At 45.1% G+C, this 22,282-nt stretch overlaps 1 protein-coding gene and 1 long non-coding RNA gene across 4 annotated transcripts in view; one reads left to right on the forward strand and one right to left on the reverse strand.

Annotated features, from left to right (window-relative positions):
* runx3 (RUNX family transcription factor 3) overlaps positions 1-16,237 on the forward strand; it is a 46,681-nt gene extending 30,444 nt beyond the window's left edge. The window contains exons 6-8 of one of the 3 annotated variants that reach the window (XM_063908306.1): positions 3,321-3,467; positions 9,510-9,584; positions 14,332-16,237. In XM_063908306.1, coding sequence (XP_063764376.1) covers positions 3,321-3,467; positions 9,510-9,584; positions 14,332-14,813 — 704 coding nt within the window. In that variant the 3' untranslated portion in view covers positions 14,814-16,237. The remainder of the gene's footprint in view (positions 1-3,320; positions 3,468-9,509; positions 9,585-14,331) is intronic. The other 2 variants (XM_063908307.1, XM_063908308.1) reach the window with 2 other exon arrangements.
* Positions 1-22,282, reverse strand: part of LOC134881163 (uncharacterized) — a 39,666-nt gene that overhangs the window by 10,812 nt on the left and 6,572 nt on the right. The window lies entirely within an intron of this gene.

Consider the following 22,282-nt stretch of genomic DNA (forward strand, 5'->3'; position numbering starts at 1 on the left):
GCTACTCTGAGAGGAGGCTAGTAAATCTACAACCTTTAGCATCCATTTCGGCTCTGGGTGCTTATTGAGCGCTGCTGTTTAGGCCTCATGTGTGCATTGGCCCCCCATCTCCCAGCTCTATCTTGTGGTTATGATATCATAGAGAGAAAAACAAGGGCATTCTCTCCTAAGTGCACCCTGATACATTAAATATTCATCCGACCACAGAAACCCTTCTGAAATGGGGCCGGTGTGGAGCGCTCGCACCCCTCTGGCCCCCGGACCTGCAGAGTACAAGTCAAATGTTGGCGGTCTGAGCAGACACACTGAGGCTACAGACAGGGTCAACGGGCCAATGAGAGCGCATTAACACAAGGTTAAATTTGAAGATACAGGTGGAGTCTATGTGGGGAAATCTTGTAGACTGTTCTGATTTAGAAAGTCAGAAAAATGTTTGAGGAGGTTTTCTTTCATTGGGAGTCATTAAGCAGGTTACAAATACAGAGCTTGATGTTTAAAGCAGGGATGCAATGTTTTAAAATCCCTTTTTCAATTGTATGTTTATAAAAAACAACAGCTAATTAAAAAACAAACAGATGCAAAATAAAAGAATAAAAAAGCATGATGTACTTTTAAAAAAATCTAAACAAAGTGTCTGAAAGATTAGAGGAAGTCATAGTTCTAAGGTTAAAACAGAAGACAAAGTGAGGAGCCACCTCCCAGTTGATGAGCGGTGTTAACAGTAACTGCAGCCCCCAGGTTAATGAGCCCCAGGCCTCACTCTGATGAAGCCGCCGCTTCCCCGAAAATCACCCACTCACAGCCCTCTGAACCACCTACTGGAAGCTCAGTGTCGCCAAACGCAGCATCTCCATGCCAACTGGAATCCATGTGATCCACAGTTAGGCTCGAGTGTGTGTACGTGTGTGTTTGTGGGTAGCTCAATGATCACTTTCATCCCCAAAGAGCCGGCCAATAAGACCACCATTGGCTGAAGAAAAACTGACCAATTATCATATTTTCCCCCCTTGCCGTCTGTCTTTTAGTTTTTTTTCCAACCAGGGAGCGGTGGGATGTATCATTTCCCTGACCTCAGCCGTTTGAGGTGGTGTAAATCTCTTAATAACTACACAAGGACACATATAGGGGCTATATTTGGAGGGCTGCTTCCCCTGGCCGCCCCTGCTCTGGCATGGAACAGACAGTAGCCACAGTGTCTATGTGGGTGATGGAGCCGAGACCTGGCGCTGTGTGCGTACGAGAGAGAGAGAGAGAGAGTAAAAAGAGAGAGTGAGAACGCAGGCCTTCATTCCTTCCGTCGCAGTTAAAAGAAGGCTGACTGGCCACATAGGAGTACGGATAAAAAGATAATAAAGAGTGTGTGTCGCCGTGTGTCCAACCATGTTTCTGAGTAACGGCACGGAGCAAACTGGTGGAACCGGTCGGACACACACACACACACACACACACACACACACACACACACACACACACACACACACACACACACACACACACACACACACACACACACACACACACACACACACACACACACACACACACACACACACACACACACACACACACACACACACACACATTTCCCTAATGCTCTGTAAAACAAACAGCTGGGGAGCAGAATTGCTGTCTCTGCTCAGACAGATTAGTCATGACTGAGTCTCACACACACAAAGTGCAACAGATCAGTGTGTTAAAAAAGAAAGAACAATTATGTGTTGCGATTTGACTTTGAAAAGGAGGAATTTGTATTCAGCAGCTGCCTGTGGTTGAGACATTGTGTCTGTGCATCGGTGCGTCCCCTTCTGTACGCATGTGTGTGGGGGGATGTCAATGCTAGATATTTCTATATAGTTCGTAAAGAGAGGATGGAGGGGAGGCGGTGGGCACCAACAAATGGACAGAGCGGTAAACGAGAGGAAACTTTACCCATGGGTCAGCCTCCGCGGGAAGATATATTGCCCATGGGTCAGTGGAGAGAAAGGACGGGCAAAATCCATATTGGTCCGTCTGCCTTGCCCCCTTTATATAGTGATAAAATATTCAAATCCAGCCATTACTCCACATTAGGCTGCTCTGTAGAGATGCCAGGGAGAAAACCACAGAATGTATACATGCCGCTTCACACACAGTTTTGGTGCATTGATAGTTACATTAAAATCTCTTCCTCCCATTAGAGGCATAGCCCTCATCCGGACTCTGACATTTAAGGTGTGTTCACATGTAGAGTATGTGCACGTATGTATGTGCGTGTGAACATGTTTTGTACATGTCTGCATATGTGTGTGTGTGTGTGTACATAAAAGGCATGTTCAGAGGTTTTTTTTTCTTTTACCATCTCCCTCAACGGGACATCAAAGTGATAAGGGCGCTAAGTGTGTTGGTTAGTTTTTTCCAGGTCCGAACAAAAGAGATGCAGCAGATACGCTTCACTTATTTAATTTTCACTTCCTGCGCGCACACACACACACACACACACACACACACACACACACACACACACACACACACACACACACACACACACACACACACACACACACACACACACACACACACACACACACACACACACACACACACACACACACACACACACAAAGCTCTTTCTATCTTTCTCTATTAGTTATGTTTAAGACTGATGACTATAGGGTCTGGTAGATTGTCTGGGTGTTTTCTTCTGACTAAGTGCTGTGTCAGTCAGACGTGTGTGTGGGCTGGTTATTGAGGGAAAAATCAACTCACTCTTTTTAGTTTTTTAAGCAAGGAGGAAAGATAAGATCACTCGGCTTCAGCAGTTAATAGAAGTTCTAGCAGATTTTTTGTTAGACTAAGAGAGAAACTGAATTCCTTCAGCAATTATTTTCTAGCACTCATGCTAGCCTTATCTGCGGTGACGCGGCAGCAGGTGCAGCTTGGGTAACAAGTGTCTAGCCGATGCATGTCAAGGTCTGTTTTCATTCTAATAATATTTTCGCGTTTCGAAGATAAAAACATGGTGACAGTGTCGCTCCCCTCTGCCTTGTTTAATTTGAGTTTTTGTGAGTGGCCGTGGAGGATATTGATGCATTTCACAGTCCAGAGTAATGTTTGAGTAATTACAGTTCAGGGTACGTCAGCCAGGATATGTCAAACTGCCCCAAAGTCATTTGGCAGAAGGAGAAGTTTTCCAATACGATTCTTATTTTTGTTTTTGCTATTTTTGTACAACTCTGGAAATATAAAGTGCCATCCTGTGCCTGTTTTCCTGGTTGTGTAGGTGGTAAATTGGAAAGTCCTTGATTTTTCTCTTACACGTCCTCCTCATGTCGCTGTTTCAGGACACAGAGTGAAGATGGAAGACCCCACCAAGATGCAGTTCTCGGACAGGCTGTCAGAGATCGAGCGCTACCAGCGGTCGATGCGGATAGGACAAGTGAACAATAATCCCCGCCCCATCCACCAAACCCACCTAAGCACCACACAAGGTGAGGAGCACTGATACAACCGCAACCACCCCACATAAGCAGAATCACCATGACACTGTAAAGTCAGCTCAGAATTACGCCATTACTTAGAAGTAAACTCCTCCAATAAAACAAACATATTCCTCCTAATCTGGCTCAGAGGGTAAGTAATCCATGACACAAATCTTTACCTCAGCTAAGTAAATGCAGCTCAACATGTATTAAACTTGAACAAGCTCCTCAAGGGGGCTTTCAAGTTCTTTCCCACACTATCTGGCCATCCGACTGGAAGCTCATGTCAGTTCTGTCCCCGGATGCCCTGTGTTGGAGGGTCCGGCCCCACAGAGTGCAGGGTTGAGTTAGTGGCCAGGTGGCATGGTGGGTGCTGCCAATCCAGCCTGGCATTGGTGCTGAAGCCGATCTCCACACGCCGCACACTACAGCCTCAGGAATGTAGCAGCCGCTCGCTACCTTGGCAATCACGTCACTCTCAGACTGGTTGAATGTGCGGGGGCAGAAAAGGGGGGGGGGGGGGGGGGGGCTCAGACTTAGACTGAGGTGGTGTGATGGAGGGGAGGGCGTTGTTTCGTGCATATATATATATGTGTGTGTGTGTGTGTGTGTGGACAGCTGCGTGTGTGATGTTTGGAGTGAGGATGATTGTTCGCTCTCCGTAATATCTCAGTGCCTCTTTAGTTAACAGGATGCCATGTCCACACACACACACACACACACACACACACACACACACACACACACACACACACACACACACACACACACACACACACACACACACACACACACACACACACACACACACACACACACACACACACACACACACACACACACACACACACACACACACACAGTAGTTCTCATGCCAGCTAATGAATGTCATTAGCTGTGTATCAGCGTGTTGCTGTGTACAGGAGAGCTTGTTTGGGAGCTGTGGGCCGTGTGTGTGTGGGTGGAACTCTCTCGCTGTATCTCCAGTGTTTGGCCTTGTGCTTCGCTTAGCTAACGCTGACTCACTAGAACCCGCCTATCCAACAGCTGACTGCGGAGAACACAGGATCTTTTTGCCCTGCTCCCCCGTGTCCTTACTAACTGTTGATATGGATTTGCCCTCGTACGTCCTGTCCAGAGGAGAAAAATGTTAGCCATTTTAAAAAACATCCCTTGCTCTGAAAATAAACAGTGCGGATCCTCAACACAATACAGCCCCTGTGATGATCACTTTCTGACGGGTTAGAGTTTGGCGTGAGCGCTGTAGGATGTCTGCCAATAAAAAGCCCCCTGCAGCTAGGCTTACGCTGGGCGCTTTAAGTTTCTGACTTGAATACAGAGGGTGGGGGGGGGGGAGGTGTACAGACTTGGTCCAGACAGCAGACGAAGAAGAGCTCTTTGCTGTGCCTCGCACGGGATTAGGGCGGGAATTAGAGCGTCATAGGCTTGCCAGGCTTCAAAGGGCTGCGATGTTGCAACACACACACACACACACATGTACAGTACACACACGGTGCGCAGACACAACACATTAACATCAGTCGGCACTGTCAGAGACGGTGAAGGCCTCAGAGCTTCGCGTTACAGCTACCAGCAACTTGGGGCCGTCTCTAAGAAGTGTGTGTGAGTGAGACAGACGAGGGGAAGGGCTGTAAAAACCACACACCTTAATCTGTGGTATTACCATTATGACGGCATACCGCAGGGCAAGAGTGGTAAAATAATTAAATAACAGAGCAGAGGGCCCTCCTCCCTCCCACCTCTTCTATCTGAGTGTCTGTGCAGCTCACTGGAAACGTATATGCCGCGGCACACTTCACACGCAGCGCTCCCGTATGTGTAGGACTCATGCAGCAGACAACAACACTGCAGTGTCACAAGGAAAGCTCAAACAAAAATAGACTTGCTGTAATAAATCCCATTTAGAGACACAGGGATGTGTTTACATATCAACAGCACACAGCTCTGCTCTTGGCAGCCCTGCCAGACACTGTTGTATTTTGCAGATACTTTAAATCCCGGTGCCTGTTTGTTTGAGAACCGGCTCTTGATAGATCGCCCATCAACATGTTATAATTAAATGGATTCCCGCCTTGCCGTTACAAAAGATGTTTTCCATTATCTGAGGCTGGAGCCTTGCGCTCTCCCCCCCTGAAGACAGCTAAATAAGAAAATACAGTGTCATCCCCTCCTAAAGCCTCCTTGCTTCATATTGTTGTCTGAGCAATGAAATACTGTCTCAGTTTTCTTGTCAACAGGACGTGTCTCCAGACATCTGCTCAATGCTACCCTGGATTCTTAAAATCACACACACACACACACACACACACACACACATTGAAAATACAAAACATGAAGCCACACACACACACACACACACACACACACACACACACACACACACACACACACACACACACACACACACACACACACACACACACACACACACACACACACACACACACACACACACACACACACACACACACACACACACACAGAGTTTGTCCTAGTGTTGCAAGGACTGCGCTGGTGCCCCAGACAGACAGGGTAATTAAGAGCTCATTACAGTGCATGCAGTGACAGGATTCCTGCGCGCTGGCAGACGCTGCATTCACTGCTTGTTTTTGTTCTTCTGTGGCCACAGGTAAGCCTGCTAGACATGTGGAATGATTCTCAGCAAGGGTGGAGGGATTGTGTGTGTGCTTGCGTGTGTGTGTGTATGGTTATAAAATGTGTGGTTCAACTAGTGCAGTCAAGCAAATCTGACACTCAGACAATCAAGTACAAAATTGTTATTCTGGTTTTCAAAACCTCAAGAGAGGCAGGCTACATGTGTCTGCTGTAGGGGTCTGTGGGTGGCAGTTGTTGTTTTTTTTCTTCCTCCGATACAGAATTTAGTTCATCCTTTAACATCTAACCGTGTCATTGCATTTTTTTTTATATCGCTGCAGTTCTTTCCATTCTCAGGAAAGCAAACGGATGATAGAAAATTAGATTTTCCTCAAAGTGGAAAACAGATTCCAGTTTTACCTTGTTCCATTTTAACGGCAGACAAAACTCAACAAGCCCCTGGCACAGCCTCTAACAGACAACCGAGACGAAAGCGGCTCTTTAAATCAAATGTGTTTTAACAGCGCGAGGGAAGAGAGAAAAAAAAGAAATACAATATAATCATAAAAAATAAAAAAAGTCCTGGCACTTTTGAGCTGTATCATTTAACATGTTAGTCAGTCCAACACCTGTGTGTTCCTCTGAAGATGAATATCAGACACTAGCATAACGTTCCGCCATCGAGTTGAGTGCTGGATGCTTTGATGAGGGCCCAAAAGTGTGTGTGTGCCTGTCTGTCTGAACGTGTGACCCATATGTGGCGATATTATTAAAAATGTGCAGAAATAATATATTTCACATTTCATTTTAGAAAAGTACTCAGCGTTTATCCTGGGAGTACATTTCATTCAAAAAATCTTTTTTTTATTTTTATTAATGACACTTTCACACATGTTGGCACCTTTGGCTTCCTCCTGCACCACTGGCACACATCTGCTGCAGCTGTGCTTTGGACTCCTGGTCCAGTATTTTCAGGCTGCGGCCTCTGGACTGGACTTAACTAGAGAGTCCTGTTTGATGGAGGACCAGCCCGATGCAGCTGTGCCCCTCCTGCCTCGTCCACAGTGACCGCACTGTTTACACCACATAAACAAGCTGGCCGGCCCCCCCAGGTTCGAGGCGGCACTCTGCTACTGCCGTGGCTGAGAGGCTCACACTAATTCACACATTCAGAATGACATGATCAGCCAATTAGAAGCAAGAGCGGGCAGGAAATTAGCACCGTCAGGTAGCTGTGGTGTGGACTTTAGAGTATAGCCGTCACGCTAGTTAGGTTTCATGCTCATTTCTGCCAAACCCAAGCAGGAAGCTGCCCCTCTGAGGCCAATACAACCAATACGAGCAGGAATCTGGAACAGTCCTTTAGACACTATGTTTTACTTCTGCACTCCATTATTTACATAATATGTCAATGGCTGCCACAGAGTTTATTTGTTATGGTGCCTGAAAGCTTCACTTGTGGTTACTCTCTTTTTGTGACCCTGAGATGAATAATTCAAACTGAAAATGTTTTTGTTCTTCAACAAAAAAAAGAAGACTCTTTTGAAGCCACCTCCTTGGTGGAAAAAAGCAAGGAAAAGAGAAGTGAGAGCAAGTTGTTTTTTACCAGACTCAACTGTTTGTGTAAGTTATAATTTCACATCAGAGTCAGGCTGAGTTTTACATTTCAGCAATTACAGAAACTACATGTGTGCCATGAACAGTCTCTATTGAGTCTGGGGAGAGGGGAAGGGTGGGAGGACCACGAGCTCTCAAAGAGAACATAAGATTTTTCAGCCCATGTGTTTGTTTTTGCTCACGTTATAAGTGAGGGCTCAAAAGACATATCAAATGTCCTGCATAGCTGAGCCAAGGCCGTGTTCCTCCCCTCTCTAACACTCTCTTTTTCTCTCCTTCTCTCGCTGGCGTCTTTCTTTCTCTCTTGCTTGCTCTCTCACATTCTCTCCCCTTTGCGACGCCTAAGGCCTAAGCGAAGCAGGAAGCCAGCACAAGGACTAGCATTCACTGTGTCTCAATGACACGCTTCATTACAGCGGGCGCATTACATGTCTTAGAGGCGTTGCGGGATCCGGAGTCACGAGGACGGACGCCATTTTGGCTCAAACGTCTTCCTCAGCCTTTCATCTACACATGCACTTCAAAAGCAGCGCATGTGTTTATTTGTGTCCTCCCCAAAACTACACTGGCACCCCCCCAAAGCTACTTATTAGTGACGCAGTCGGCGCGGTCCCACTACCCAGCCCCGCCCAGGGGGCTGGTCTTCTTATTAACAGGGGTAATCTGTGCCTCTGGTATTGACGTTGTCTGCAGGCCAATCAAAATATTTGAAGGAAATGTTTATTTTCTTGAGCGAATCGCACCAGCTGCTTGCAAGCCTTCTGAATAAGGCCATTTATGTTTAAGAATTTGCCATTGTGAGGTATAGTGCGGGACCTCTCGGTGACTGAGTGCTGATTTGGGCCTTTGCAGAGGAAGTGGAGGAGCTCCAGGGGAAGCACAGATCTTACACATGCTGAGCCCAGTGCGGCTATAGGTGAACAGCCCGGCGGCAGCGCTACACCCCCCCTCCCTGCTTCTGGCATCCTCCTCTGTCCTAATTGCCACTACAGGAGGTTAGGAGTTTACTATATTGCGGTATCTCGCAGCGGAGGGCCGAGTCATAGTGATACCACATGGCTGCTGCTCTCATTAAAGGCAAAGCTCCATGAGAAAAATGTGGTTATATAATATGCAGGTTTCATGCTTAAATATGACTGTACATTGTAGGAAATATGTTTTAACAATACGTAACTATGTTCAGAGGCTGGTAGACGCACAAGCAATGTGCTGGGATGTGCACAGGGCTCCGTGCTAGTTGTCATGTAACATCTGCAACGTCTCAGACCGAGAGCAAACAGCCCCCCGTTTGTGTCAGCTCTCCTGCGGTGTGGCCGTTGAGTGTGAAGCAGAGTCCCACGCGTTGGGCCAGTAGGTCCTTGACCCTCCCTCGCTTCCTGACAGCTCTGCTGGACAGGCTAGTGAGTGTCCTGCCACTTCACAGGTCTGCGCTGCCCGTCCAGTGTCTCGCCTGAAACACCCAAAAATATCTCCCATGCACCCACCAAGCATGTTTTTCCAAGCCTGGTCTCACTCTGGTGAGAAAAAAAGCCCCTCCTCTTCCCAATCTTAGCTGCTCAGTCAGCAGAGGCCAACCTGTGACAGGAAGACACATCTCCAAACCGCCAGATGTCAAGACAGTTTTGACAAGTCTGTCATGGAGAGTTTTTTTTGGATGGTGCTCTAGATTTCTATGGCGCAGTCAGCAACTTCCTCACACTGTACACATAAACAGCCCACACATTTCTCTACGCTCCACTAAATACTAAAAGGAAGATTTTTAAACAGAATTCCTTGACTTATTTAATTGTAATAATCCTGTTTTGCGTGTACCACCAGGCCTGTGGCAGGATCAAATGGACACCCCCGCTCTGAAAACATGCAAAGTGGAGGAGGACCTGAGACCATGGCCAGGTGAGACAGTAATGCTTTACTACAGATGTCTGTTTAATTGGCTTTTGGCAACTTCTTCGAGCTTCGCTTTTCTTCACATGAAGCTCAGCCTTTAGTCTGACCACAAATTCAGCCAGAATTTCAGGGAGGAGTGTATGCGTGCATATTGGTGATTTTGTGTGTGTTAACAGAATAGTTTTGAAGGATGTTAGTTGCCAAGACAAAATGATCATGCGCAGCCCAATCAACGAGCAGTCTGTGGGGATGACGTTACTAATAGGCAACAGCCTTAATTACTAGGAAGGAGAAAACAGGCTCTAAAAATACAGGGAAGATCATTCAAGCCAAAGAGTGTTTACTCCTCTGAAATGGTACATCTCAGAACAAACTGAAGACTTCCAAACTCATTTATTTTAATTACACATTACGTCAGCCCATTCAAATTAAAATAAACTATTCTGAAGAAGAGCAGCTGGAAAGGCTGGCATACACAGGGTGTGCCATTCGTTGTGACAATTTTGGAGTCCGTTTTGTTTTGCCTGTAGTGCTACACACCACCCCAGAACATTCCTAGAGAGCCACCACCCTGCCTCCTTTCTTTTAATTATTATCCCTCCTTCCCTCCTACTGCCTCTTTATTTCATTGGTTTCTTGGTCCATTTGTATCTTTTCTGCTGTCTCCTATACGTCCCCTACCCAGAAACCACAACACCCCCACACAGACACGCTGAGTCATCCACTAAGAAGAAAGAAAAGAAAATGACTTTCATATTTGGCACATTTGTTCTCTTTTTAGAGTTAAGCGGGGAAAAAAAGATAATGTCTGAGACTGGGAAATTACACATTTACATGTGTTACTGGTTTTATGAGGCATTCTCTGGCCACAGTTTCACTGCAGAGCAAGACATTCATGGTGGTGTGAGAAATGTAATTGACAGCAGTGATTAGTAAAAGCATATGTTTGAGGCCTACACTTGAAATGCCAGGACATCCAGGCATTGAAAAAACTGCGACAGAGATGAAAGACTGCAAGTATAAAATGATGATGCTACTTGTAGTCAAATACTTCATGCTTACAATAACAGCAGACATGGTCTCGGGTCAGCAAATCACACATCACGCTGGTGGCTTTGCCATCAAGTATCATATCTCTCATAGAAAGAGATTTACTTAACAAACGTATAAATCATGTCGCCATGTTTGTTGATGCATTATGAAAATCTCAGGGTTTTCTGTAATCACAAACTTCCTTCACCCTTGCTTTTATTGCAAGTTGGCAACATGCAAAATCCTCTGTGCTCACATGATGAAGGGCCTAACATGGACGAGGCTTTTGGGCTGTTAACCACAGTGCCACACTGCAGAGGTGATTATCATTTGCATTCAACATGATGCACCCGGCCTCAAAGCCTTGGTGCTTAAAAAAACACCTGGAGATCATTTGGATCTCGTATTATTTGGCCTGCACATCAGAATCAGCAAAAAGCTGACTAAGTGATGCCCTGTCATCATCACCCTGTTAGCAACAATGATTGTTCCAACCACCCTAACCAGTCAATAAATCAAAGCCCCTTAAAGGAGCCGATGGCAGCGTTTCTTTCGGGATCACGAGGGAAACAATCTCAGTCCGCAGCCCGGTGTGTGGCTGGCCTCGGGATCTCTCTCTCTCTCTCTCTCTCCCTCCTTATTTGCCTGAGACACCATTGCCTGTGCGCTGGCCGTCACAGTTTGCATCAAGCCTGGGTAAACATCTCACAGGTGAAGAGCCTGCATTTGCATCTCCCTATCGCCAAGCTCACCACATGCGGGCACGGACACACACGGACACACACGGACACACACGGACACACACGGACACACACGGACACACACACACACACACACACACACACACACACACACACACACACACACACACACACACACACACACACACACACACACACACACACGTCTGCCTCAAACTTGCCCTTATGTTAACCACCAAAATCAGTTTCTACCGTAAGCAAATGATGCAAACCTCCGGTCGTATCTTGGTTACACGCTTCACTGTGGACTAGTGGACTTCTTGAGCTGAGCAGAAAAGAGAAGGACCCCCCCCCCCTTGGTGTTACAGGATTAAAGAAGTGTGTGGCGCTATGCTTGAGAGCTAGAGAAGGAAAGAGAGCGCTGGAACACTATGTTCTCTATAAAAGCCCTGATTCCCGGCTACCCGCTTGCTCGACTGCGAACATCACAGACAGCAGACTGTGCCAGCTCCCCTCTGGGGTCCATCCCCTCTCCTGTCCCTGCAATTTAGTCAACACGTTTCAGATGAGCCTAATGGAGATCATGTGTGGTTGTGGGCCGCAGAGGTTACAGGCAGCTACTAGCAGGCTCAGTTAGGAAGACCCTTTCTGCCAAAGATACACCACCGTTACCACAGCCACGACAGCGGAGCCTGTACTTAGACTGGGTGGGGGAGGGTGGGGATGCAGTAAGGTATGCAACATGGTTAAGAGTGAGGAAAAGCAGACTTTGCCTCTCAATTACAAAGCAGTTTGTTCAGCCCTCTCCTCCAGAGGGAGCTACTGTACTGTAGAGGCTTTAAAGGTGGTAGCAGGCCCCTGCTGGCTCAGGGCCGAGCGCTTGATACTGCACAAGCCCATTAAGGTGTTGTGATAAGTGTCCAGTCCAGTTTGCCCTGACAGAACACAGCAGTCGATCCCCACCGCAGTTTAGCCAACACGTTTCCACCAACTCCAATTAAATGGAGATCATGTGGGCCGCAGCAGCCAGAGCCATCAAGTCCCCGCGCCACACATCCCCTCCCCGGCTTCACCCTGAAGCCTAAACTTAGCACAGACAGAGGGAGATGAAGGGACTGAGAGACAGGGAGTGAGAGAGAGAGCGAAGGCGTTTGGGAGTCCAGTAGGAATTAGTGGGCCGACTCCACTTCACCCGAATCAACAGCAGCTGAAGTCTCGGATTTTCCTTGCGTGAAATCAGATATGGAGCCCGACTCCGGTGCCTGGTAGACTCTGGAAAAAGAAACAGCCCCCCCACCACCACCAAACTCCCTCATCCCAAAAAGAGGAGGAAATTCAACTGCAGTGTGTTGTTTAAAAAAGAAAAAAGAGACAGATTAAAGCAGGGGCCATGGAAATAGCAAAGGAACTGATTTTTTTGCAGCTGAAAATGGACCCAGTTCTCCAGACATAGGGAAAAGACATTTCAACGAGACTATGGCACGCAAGTTTGACATTCTCCCCCCTCAGGGCGATGGCGTGCAAGCGCTTGCTATTTCACAAATACAAGCTCTCTTTTCGCTGCCATCCAAATCCATATTTTACACTTGCAGTCATGTGGGCACTTTGGACCCATGGAAGCCATACGCAGACAAACAAATAGCCATGGACGGAGGTGTGTGTGAGTGTGGTTGTAGGCAGCAGGTGGGAAAGGAGTGTGTGTATGTTGACAGGTATGATCGGCCTCGTCATTTCGTCTCTATAACCAGCTTATGGGCGTTTGCCGTATTTAGGCCTGGCTGTTTGCCACATGACCTATCTTCCAAAGTATCTGCTGGAGTACAAAGACCAACATGTCTAACTCGTCAGGCAAGACTTAATAATTCACACCTCAGACAAAATTATAATGCAGCGTTAATAGTGCATTGTTTGAGCACATAAAACAGTTGTGATGCCAAGTGTGTCACAGTGACAGTTGCTTTGAACTGAAAAACGACCTAAGAAATAAGTAGAAGAAGTGAAAATCAAAGATGTTTTCTAAATATGAACTCATAAACTATCTTCTAACGTACAAAAACAGCAGAAATATCAAACAATGATAAGGCTCCAAAAACAAATGCTACAGGAGGTGGCAGCAGGCGGCGTTCAGAAGTCCTACATGCCTACAGGAACTGTGAATGGGTTCTTATCCGATACTCAGGGTGTAAGATCAGCCAGTAATACTCCTCAGTTAATAAGTAAGGAGGGCAATATGGTGTTTGACTTAAGAAACGAAGTTGGTGACAGTAGCGGCCCCAAATCTCAGAGAAGCAAACAGCCAAGTCAAACCTTCAAGCAATATTTCTTTTTCCCCTTAAGTCAGCTGAGTAAATTAGAAAGTGTGCAGTGAAATTGAAGTCCTTACAGCTGGGTTAACAGGGCTCTGCTACCTGTGAGATTACACTTAGCAGTTCACTCTGACAGCTCCTGGACTGTGATACACATTAGCTTAGAGGATATTCACAGAGAAACACCCGTTTGCTTTTTTCTCTTCCTACTTTCCTTTCCTTTTCCCCTCTGCGTCTCCCTGTCTGTCTCTGATTGTGACTGTCTGCGTCTAACAATGATTTATGAGTTGCACAACAGCGCAACAAGCAGTCAGTGTTTAGACAAAGCACCCCTCAGCACTGACAATGCCTCTTTTCATTGCTCCGAGAGAGACAGAATAATGTGCATTTCTCTCCTTTGGAAGGGGTGGTAGGAGGGCTGAGGCGAGGGGGCCTTTTCATAACTTCAGTCTTGTGCGGGGGGCTGTGGGATGATGGACTGTCAGTGCTTGATGACTGTTATTAAGCAAAAAAATGTCTCAGTTCATTACTTTGAGCAAACATTTCCATGGACAGACATATCAGAGGAAATCTGAGCTCAGAATTGGGGGTTTGGAGAGATTTGCTGTACCAGAAATCAGTCTTCTTTTTATAGAATACAAAAACATCTGAGGCTCTTTCATGCTGAATGTTTGTCGACTCTTTCCAACATTTTGTTTTTGTTTATGCCTACAGGTACTACTGACCTCTTCAACCAGAGGACCAGCTTCCCGTCTCTGTCGCCACTGACCGACCCTCGCTTCTCAGACCCCAGGATGCACTACCCTGGGGCCTTCCCTTACTCCTCCAACACCTCCAGCTCCGGCATCAGCGGCCTCAGCATGTCGGCCTCTTCTAGATACCACACCTATCTGCCACCGCCTTACTCAAACAACCAGAGCCAGAACTTCCAGTCCAACTCCTACCTGTATTACGGCACAGGCTCCGGATCCTACCAGTTCTCCATGGTGGCACCGGGCAACACCGGGGGCGAGCGCTCCCCCAGCCGCCTGCTGTCCTGTTCGGGGGCCGGGGGTGCGGGAGGGACCAACAGTCTGATGAACCCGGGCCTGAACAACCAGAGCGAGGGCGTGGAGGCCGACGGCAGCCACAGCAACTCCCCCACCGCCATGAGTGCCTCGGGCCGCTTAGACGAGTCCGTCTGGAGGCCTTACTGATTGACAGATGGCCAGCCAATCAGAGGGTGCAGTGAGGGAGGAAAAGTAAGAGGATGATGAACAAAAAAAACACTGAAAGCAAAAAAAAAGAAAAAAAAAGAGAAATGCTGCATGTTTTTCTTTTATTTCTCCAGCAATCGCTTTAAAAACAATTTTTAGCAATTCTGTCAAGACATCTATGTATTTTGTACCTTTTTGAGTAAACTCCTGCACTGTGCTAAAACATGTACTCTTAAAAAGGACTATCAAAGCCATAGAAGTGAGGAAGATGTTCCGCTGAAACCGTATATAGACATGAGGGCAAAACCAGAAGAGCCATAATAATGAAAGGTTTCAGCATCATTTGTCTGATGAAAGAACATAAGACCATGGAGGCATGATCCATCGGTACAGCTGATGAACTGAAAAACCACAGCAGACAATCATCAAACAGTCTGCCGGACTGAGTGACTCCGACATCCTTCCAAGGCACAGCTGTAGCAAACAGCCTTTGAACGCTTTCTGTAAAAGTTAAATATTGTCTCAGTTGTGAAAGCGGCTTCAGTTGCATCCAGGGCTGTTCCATGTGCTCACAGTGCTTATGCAGTACCTTATTGCCTAATTTATTATCCGAATGGACACATGAGCCTTTGGTGCTACAGTGTGCAGTTGAGCTTTCAACACAATCGCTGCATCTTTGAGAGGGAAGCATTTTATCCGTCACATGTGCAACGATAAATTCTCCTCTGCTGCGTCGTCAGTGTATCGAGTTTCAACAGGACAATGGCTGACATTTTGAGGAATGTAAAAGACTTACGCAGAGGAGGGGTTCATTGGTTTCTTTTTCTGCAGGAATATGTAAGTCCTGTTGTGTCTACTCTTTCTTACATTTCTTATCCAAGCCCTTTTTCTGAAAAATAAGTCTTGGTCTGGTCATTTTTAACTGGATGACTTGGTTTACTTTTGATATTTATTTGAGCCAAATTGTGTGGAAATGTGCGCGTATACCCAAAATCCTTAAGCATTTCTCACTACCTTTCCTTTATATATATATATATATATATATATATATATATATATATATATACAGTATATATGCCTTATTTTGTTGTTAAGTATAAATTTGGAATTTGTGTAATATATTGCTACTAAATTATGAAAAAAACAAAACATTTAATGTAATTATTTTGTCTTCCAATGTAGCTTTGATGCACTAAAAACTTTTATTCCTTATGAACCACGCCCAACAGATTCTGTTAGTGAGAAGGTGCATCGAGCCCTAATCCTTTAGACAATTTCCAATTTGCCTTTCCGCGCTACATAAGCCATTTGCTTCATTTTTTGCACTATGTTTGTTTCTCATTTTTGGTTATATATTTACAAATATCTGAAACTACGCCAAACTAAATATTAAAATATTCCTTCACATGTATTTGCTGAACACATTTATGTGTCCTTTTTTAAGAAACCCACCGCCAAGTAATTAATGATGTCATGATTAGCACACACACACACACACACACACACACACACACACACACACACACACACACACACACACACACACACACACACACACACACACACACACACACACACACACACACACACACACACACACACACACACACACACACACACACACACACACACACACACACACACACACACACACACACACACACACACACACACACACACACACACACACACACACACATTCCTGCACCACAGGTGTGTGTGCATTCCCTCTGTCCTGAGGGCCTTTTGCCTACAGGTACACATGTGATCCCTCCATCCCTGGGGTAGGAAGAATGTGAGGATGAAGGGATAGAAAGAGGAGGTTGGGTCACAATGGTATCCTCTTACCAACACCAAAGGCAGTTATGCAAAAAGAAAATCCCTTGTTGTTCACAGGTCCCTTTGTTCTGTATAATCAGTGAAGGCTTTGAAGCCTTAATGGTCCCGATTTACACATTTTTTGTCTAATTTACTGATCAGCAGGGCCAGGAGCTCATGCTGTACCAATCTTTTATACGCCTGCACAAAATACAGGTATCAGACATCTCAAATCTACTAGAAAATTCATTCACAAGAGAGAACACACCTGAAATATCGGTCTGTAGCTCCTACAAAAGTGAGATATAACTTTAAAATAATCCATAAAAGCATGCACTTGCAGCTCAGGTAAAACAAATATGCAAAGTGTTTTGTAGATCTCACATCATGACAATAAGTAGCAATGTCTCATTCCTATCTCCCTTTGATCAGGAGGAAAAGCGTGTTTCCTTGCTCCCTCCTCTGAAGCCTTTTTACCGTACAGGACCTTTCCTTATTATGGGCAAAAATCATGCAGCTAGAGAAACCACATGTGTACTTATATCCGTGTGGTTCCTTCAAGAAAACCAAAGATCTCCACAACTGCCTGTAATAATGTCAGGATGACTTTTAATAGAATTCTTTATGCAAAACTAGGAAGCCAAAGTGTACAAGTGATATGTATTTTATTGTATATTGGATTAAAGAGCACAATGTAACTTTTTCTGTTATGTTCATCTTTTTTATAAAGATGCCCCTTTTCCTTTTCATATACCAAAATGTTAATTCATCTTTGCTCCTTTATTTTTTCCTGATGCTCAAGCATGTACATCTGAAACTGATATGTTAATTTAAGAATCTCATCTATGTATGTAATGATGTTGTTGATGCTTACATATGGAGTGCTTGTAAAGTTTGCGGATAATGTCGTTTTTAATCATTTTAATTAAAAAACACATGTCTGACTTTTGTTTTCACAGCTGTATTTAATAAAAATGTCTTTAAAAAAAAAAGTCGTAAGTAAAAATGAACTCCAGGACAGAGTGGCGACAACACGTCAATTTTCTTTCAACTTCAAAAGGTCACGCCTGCACCCTTGAGAAAATCAAACCCACATTAGATTTCAGTTCAGAATTTATGGCCACATTCTTCAACATTATTCGCTTTACTATAAAAAAAACATTTCTTACCATAACAAATCTCTCATTTTGAAACTCAATGCGAAAAAGTCTGGATTGTGGTCTTTTATGGTTTAACAGGGGGAGGTGTTGAGAGTGAAAACATAAAGCATGGAGGCACAGGGTATAATTCACCTGCAGTAACCCAGACGCCATCCCATCAGCTGACAAATGAGCAGGAAAAAAAACACTATAAACATTCATGGGAGAAAAAATCCATGCCAGCACATTCTGGTCCAACGAACTCTCTTCCTTCTTCTTTAGCCTCATACAGTAAATGCCATGCATGCCATTAACTCCTTCTCATAACCATGGAAGTTCCTTCTCAATAACCACTTTTAATAATGATCCTCCTCTCTGCCATGAGTAGGACTCTCGGTGGCAATTACCCACACTTCTCGGGGGTTTACAAACGCCTCGGCTGTCAACACGTTGGTACACAGAGCGTAAATAAAGTGTAGCTCAGGAATCCTACACCGCCCCGGCAGCCTCTATGTAAGTGCGCGTCGGCAAGTCGTCACTTGTTAAAAACAATACCGGAGGACTTTGGAATGTCGGCTATCTTTTTTATCAGCTATTTGGTGGTTAATTTATGCGGCGGTGATGGCATCTGTTGGCCCTATTGAAGCCGAGCCACAAGATTAAACACTTGAGATGCTACCTTGTGGGGTGGTCCGATTTCAGATGTCTCATGTGGTTAACCTGAAACACAACACCCACAATGCCTTCCTCCTAAACTAATGCCACCTGTTGATGTGCCATGAAAGGGCTTTCACTTCTAAATACTTTGTTTTTCTACTTCAATTTAGTCTCTCTTTTATTTTCCCTGTTTGTATTCTCCTGCAGTATCTATACTCGTGTCTTTTCTTCTCATTTTATTTCAGCCTTTCTTTCCTTCTGTGTGGCTTTTATTTTGTCTGCGTCAGGCCTTCTATGGGGGCAGTGTTGGCAGAACAACAAAGCCTCGGGACGTACACACGCAGCCTTGATACACACTGTATTCAATTAACTCTGCACACTCAAAGCATATCCCCGCACACACAATCCCCTGCTGACAGATCTCACACCAGCCTCCGCACAGACATTACTGAGCTCGACTTCACAGCACGAGCATATGACAGATCTGCACCGTCTTAAAACATTGCCAACTTTTTCCTCCAGGTCTCATCAGAGTTGCTTTCTGAGTCGCTCCCTGTTGATCCCTCGCCGCTCAGGAAGCACAAAGAGAAGATGATAAGCTTTCAATTAGGCCTGGCTCGGGGGAATTTTCCAGCTGTCTTCACACACTCTGTGAGACCCGACTCTCTCGTCCACATGTGGGGAGCAGAGGAGCGCTCATCTGGCTCCGTCTTTGTCATGGACGTACGTGAGCCAAGCTGCCTCTTTTCATCTCCCCCTCTTCCCGCCATGTCGTTCTTCTTCCGAAAACTGTAACTCTCAAGGAAAGAGGGGAAACGTTTGCCTGGAGGAAGCTGCTTGGCTGGATGCAATTTTAGTCAAAGGCGTGATTAATTGGTTTATAATAGGACATATAAAATTGCTTTTTAAGTGGATGAAATAAAAAGGAGAACTGGAGGCACGATGGTGAACATCCCAGGAAAGCAAAATATGGTACAATGAGAATCATTGAGGAATACTTTGGCAAGTCAATCATGTGTTCTAATGACCAGCAAGGTCTTGATTTTCTTAACAGGACCCAGCCTTGTCCCTCACACGACTTTATCTTAGATTAATCAGAGAGATGAGAAAGGTTAAAGCCCTATTTATAAATTCAAATAAGAGACAGACAGAGGGAGAGATGCAGGAGGAGACCGAAAATAGAGGAGAGAGAGAACACAGTGAGGGAGTGTTTTGGAAAGAGCACAGGATTGTTAAACCCTCTCATTTCTCATGAGCACAGTATCCCGTGTCGCCTCTGCGGTACCTGCATACGAAACCCATTAGGGCCTCTTCTGCAGCCGCTGACCTCTCCTCCCCCAAACCCGTGAGAAGGAGCGGGCTAGGACCGGTTTGGTTTGGGTGCCTGGTACACGACCAGAAGTCTATTTTCTAACCAGACTGGTGGTGGGAACAGAGGCTGCCGTCCAAAAATCAGGGTTCCCACAGATTGACCGAGAAACACAGGGGCCAGGGGGCTAAGAAACCGCGCGAGCTGTGATGCAACCGTTCTCACACTGATGACTAGTGCTGCCTCGCTGACGGGGAGCGGGATGTGGAGGGAGAGACGAAGGGGAGAGAGAGAGAAAGAGGGTTCTCCTAGTTCAGAGGGATCCCAGTGAAGGTAGTTTCTCATCCATGTTGGGTCTACAGAGACCGCTCCATGTTACGATACATCAGGCTGATCTCAGTTCCCACAGTGGACCGTTCGGTTCCCGCTCAGACCCAGAGGATCTCTTAAGTCTTACGAAAGGCGCTCGCAGAAACAGTCTCACTATCGGGTCCATCTAGAGAGCGGACTGTTGCTAAAAGATGAAATGTTAGATCTGAAACGACAAGAGCAGAACTACTGTACGTTCAAATGATTAATAGCAGAAAAGATAGGTCATTTCATTGATTAGAAAATCTATAGAAAACTATTTGTCAGCTACATTGATTGTTCATTAATTGTCCAAATCTTTTTTTAAGCAAAGCCTCTCTGTTTCCAGCTTCTTGGTAGTTAGGATTTCTTCTTTTTATAATGTGACGTTAAGTATTTTACATTTTGGACTGTTTTAGGAAAGGACTGTTATTTGAGGTAACTGCAATGGAGATTATACACAATAACATTATTCCAACTATCAACAAAATAAATAGAGGAATATAATACATAACATTTTAAAACAAGTGCAAATCATTAGTTTCTTTCAAACTGTTTTTAAACTGTGTGGCTTGCACATTTTTCTAAAAATCACAATTTAAAGAATTTTTTAAAGCTCCAAACTGTCAAGATACAAAGAAGCCACAGTACAGATAATAAAGAGACTTTGCTGTAAACTACCTTCTGCTAAACTTAGACCGAGTCATCCTTCCTCACTGATGTCGTCATAGGAAACCAAGACATGTGAATGAATCACAACCAGAGAAGGCCTTTATACTTTATTTGCAGAAAGCCAACAGACCACTGTATGGTGGACCTGCGGCCCAGACCATGGTTAGAGGGTATTCCGGCTTAGACCACTTCAGCTAACTTTCATGTGGATGCCCTAATGGCTTGGATTTTGTTTCTGTCGCCGCATGATGACCACAGCTTAATGTGTCGAACCTATCTAGCCTAATTTGATTTGTGAGATAGGAAAAAAGTAAGACATTTGATAAGAGAAGATAATAGCATGTAGTGTTTAAGGATTGTTTGATCTTTGCCTGGAATAATGACATGACATGCTTTATAAAGTTGAATTTGGACATTGCATTTGCACTTTAGCAATGAACCACCAAAATATGTTTTTACTAAGAGAGCGGGGAAGTTTCCCAGAAACAATGTTAGTTGTTTCCCATACAGATTCATGAGAATTGACACACTTTCATTCTGTCCTCTTTTTCTCAGAGAAAATCTGAATGACGATCTGTGCGCAAACACTGCTTCCTCTATAAAACAGGAAATTAACACACACACACACACACACACACACACACACACACACACACACACACACACACACACACACACACACACACACACACACACACACACACACACACACACACACACACACACACACACACACACACACACACACACACACACACACACACACACACACACACACACACACACACACACACACACACACACACACACACACACACACACACACACTCTGCCAGGCACGGTGGGGTCCTGAGTGGGGGGGTGCTGGGTGTAAGGAGGCGAGAAGGGGAAACAGAGATCCCTCTGGACCAGGTCTCTGTTCACTTCCTGCTCAAGCAGGGAACACGCAAAATAGGCGGTTCACATACACACTTTCTATCTTTCTATCTCCCCTACTTTTTTCATCCATGTACGCAAGTTGTGAGTAAAATGAGGGTGATTGCTCAAGTCTGTTTTGGATCATGTGGGAACATGAGCGTCATTGAAAGCTAGCGTCGTCCCATTATCTTCTGTTCCCACTATGCAGCAGCAGAAGTCAGAGGGACGTATGCCTGTTTGTTGCTAGGTTCTAAGTCTTTCAAAAATTAAATGTCATTCGGGGACTGACCACCATTTAGATGACTAACACTCTTTCACTCATAAGCGCTCATGTGGTTGTTAAAAAATAAATCTGCGAAAACCGCTAAAGCACCACAGACTTGCAGCCTCCTCTGCCCTATAAATTCTTAGAATGACAACATTAAAGACAACTTTGTCCTATCCCTCATGTGTCACTGAACACAAGAGCTTTGCAAAAAATGGTGTCTGTCATCATCTTTCTCATACCATCAGTCTCTCTCCAACAGTCCTTTTTAACGCTGTTGCTATTTTGGCCCTTTGATTTGTAAACATTACAATCACAGTAATCAAAGACAAGTCTGAATAAA

The sequence above is a fragment of the Eleginops maclovinus genome, chromosome 19 (assembly GCF_036324505.1).
Source record: "Eleginops maclovinus isolate JMC-PN-2008 ecotype Puerto Natales chromosome 19, JC_Emac_rtc_rv5, whole genome shotgun sequence".
Classification (NCBI taxonomy): Eukaryota; Metazoa; Chordata; class Actinopteri; order Perciformes; family Eleginopidae; genus Eleginops; species Eleginops maclovinus.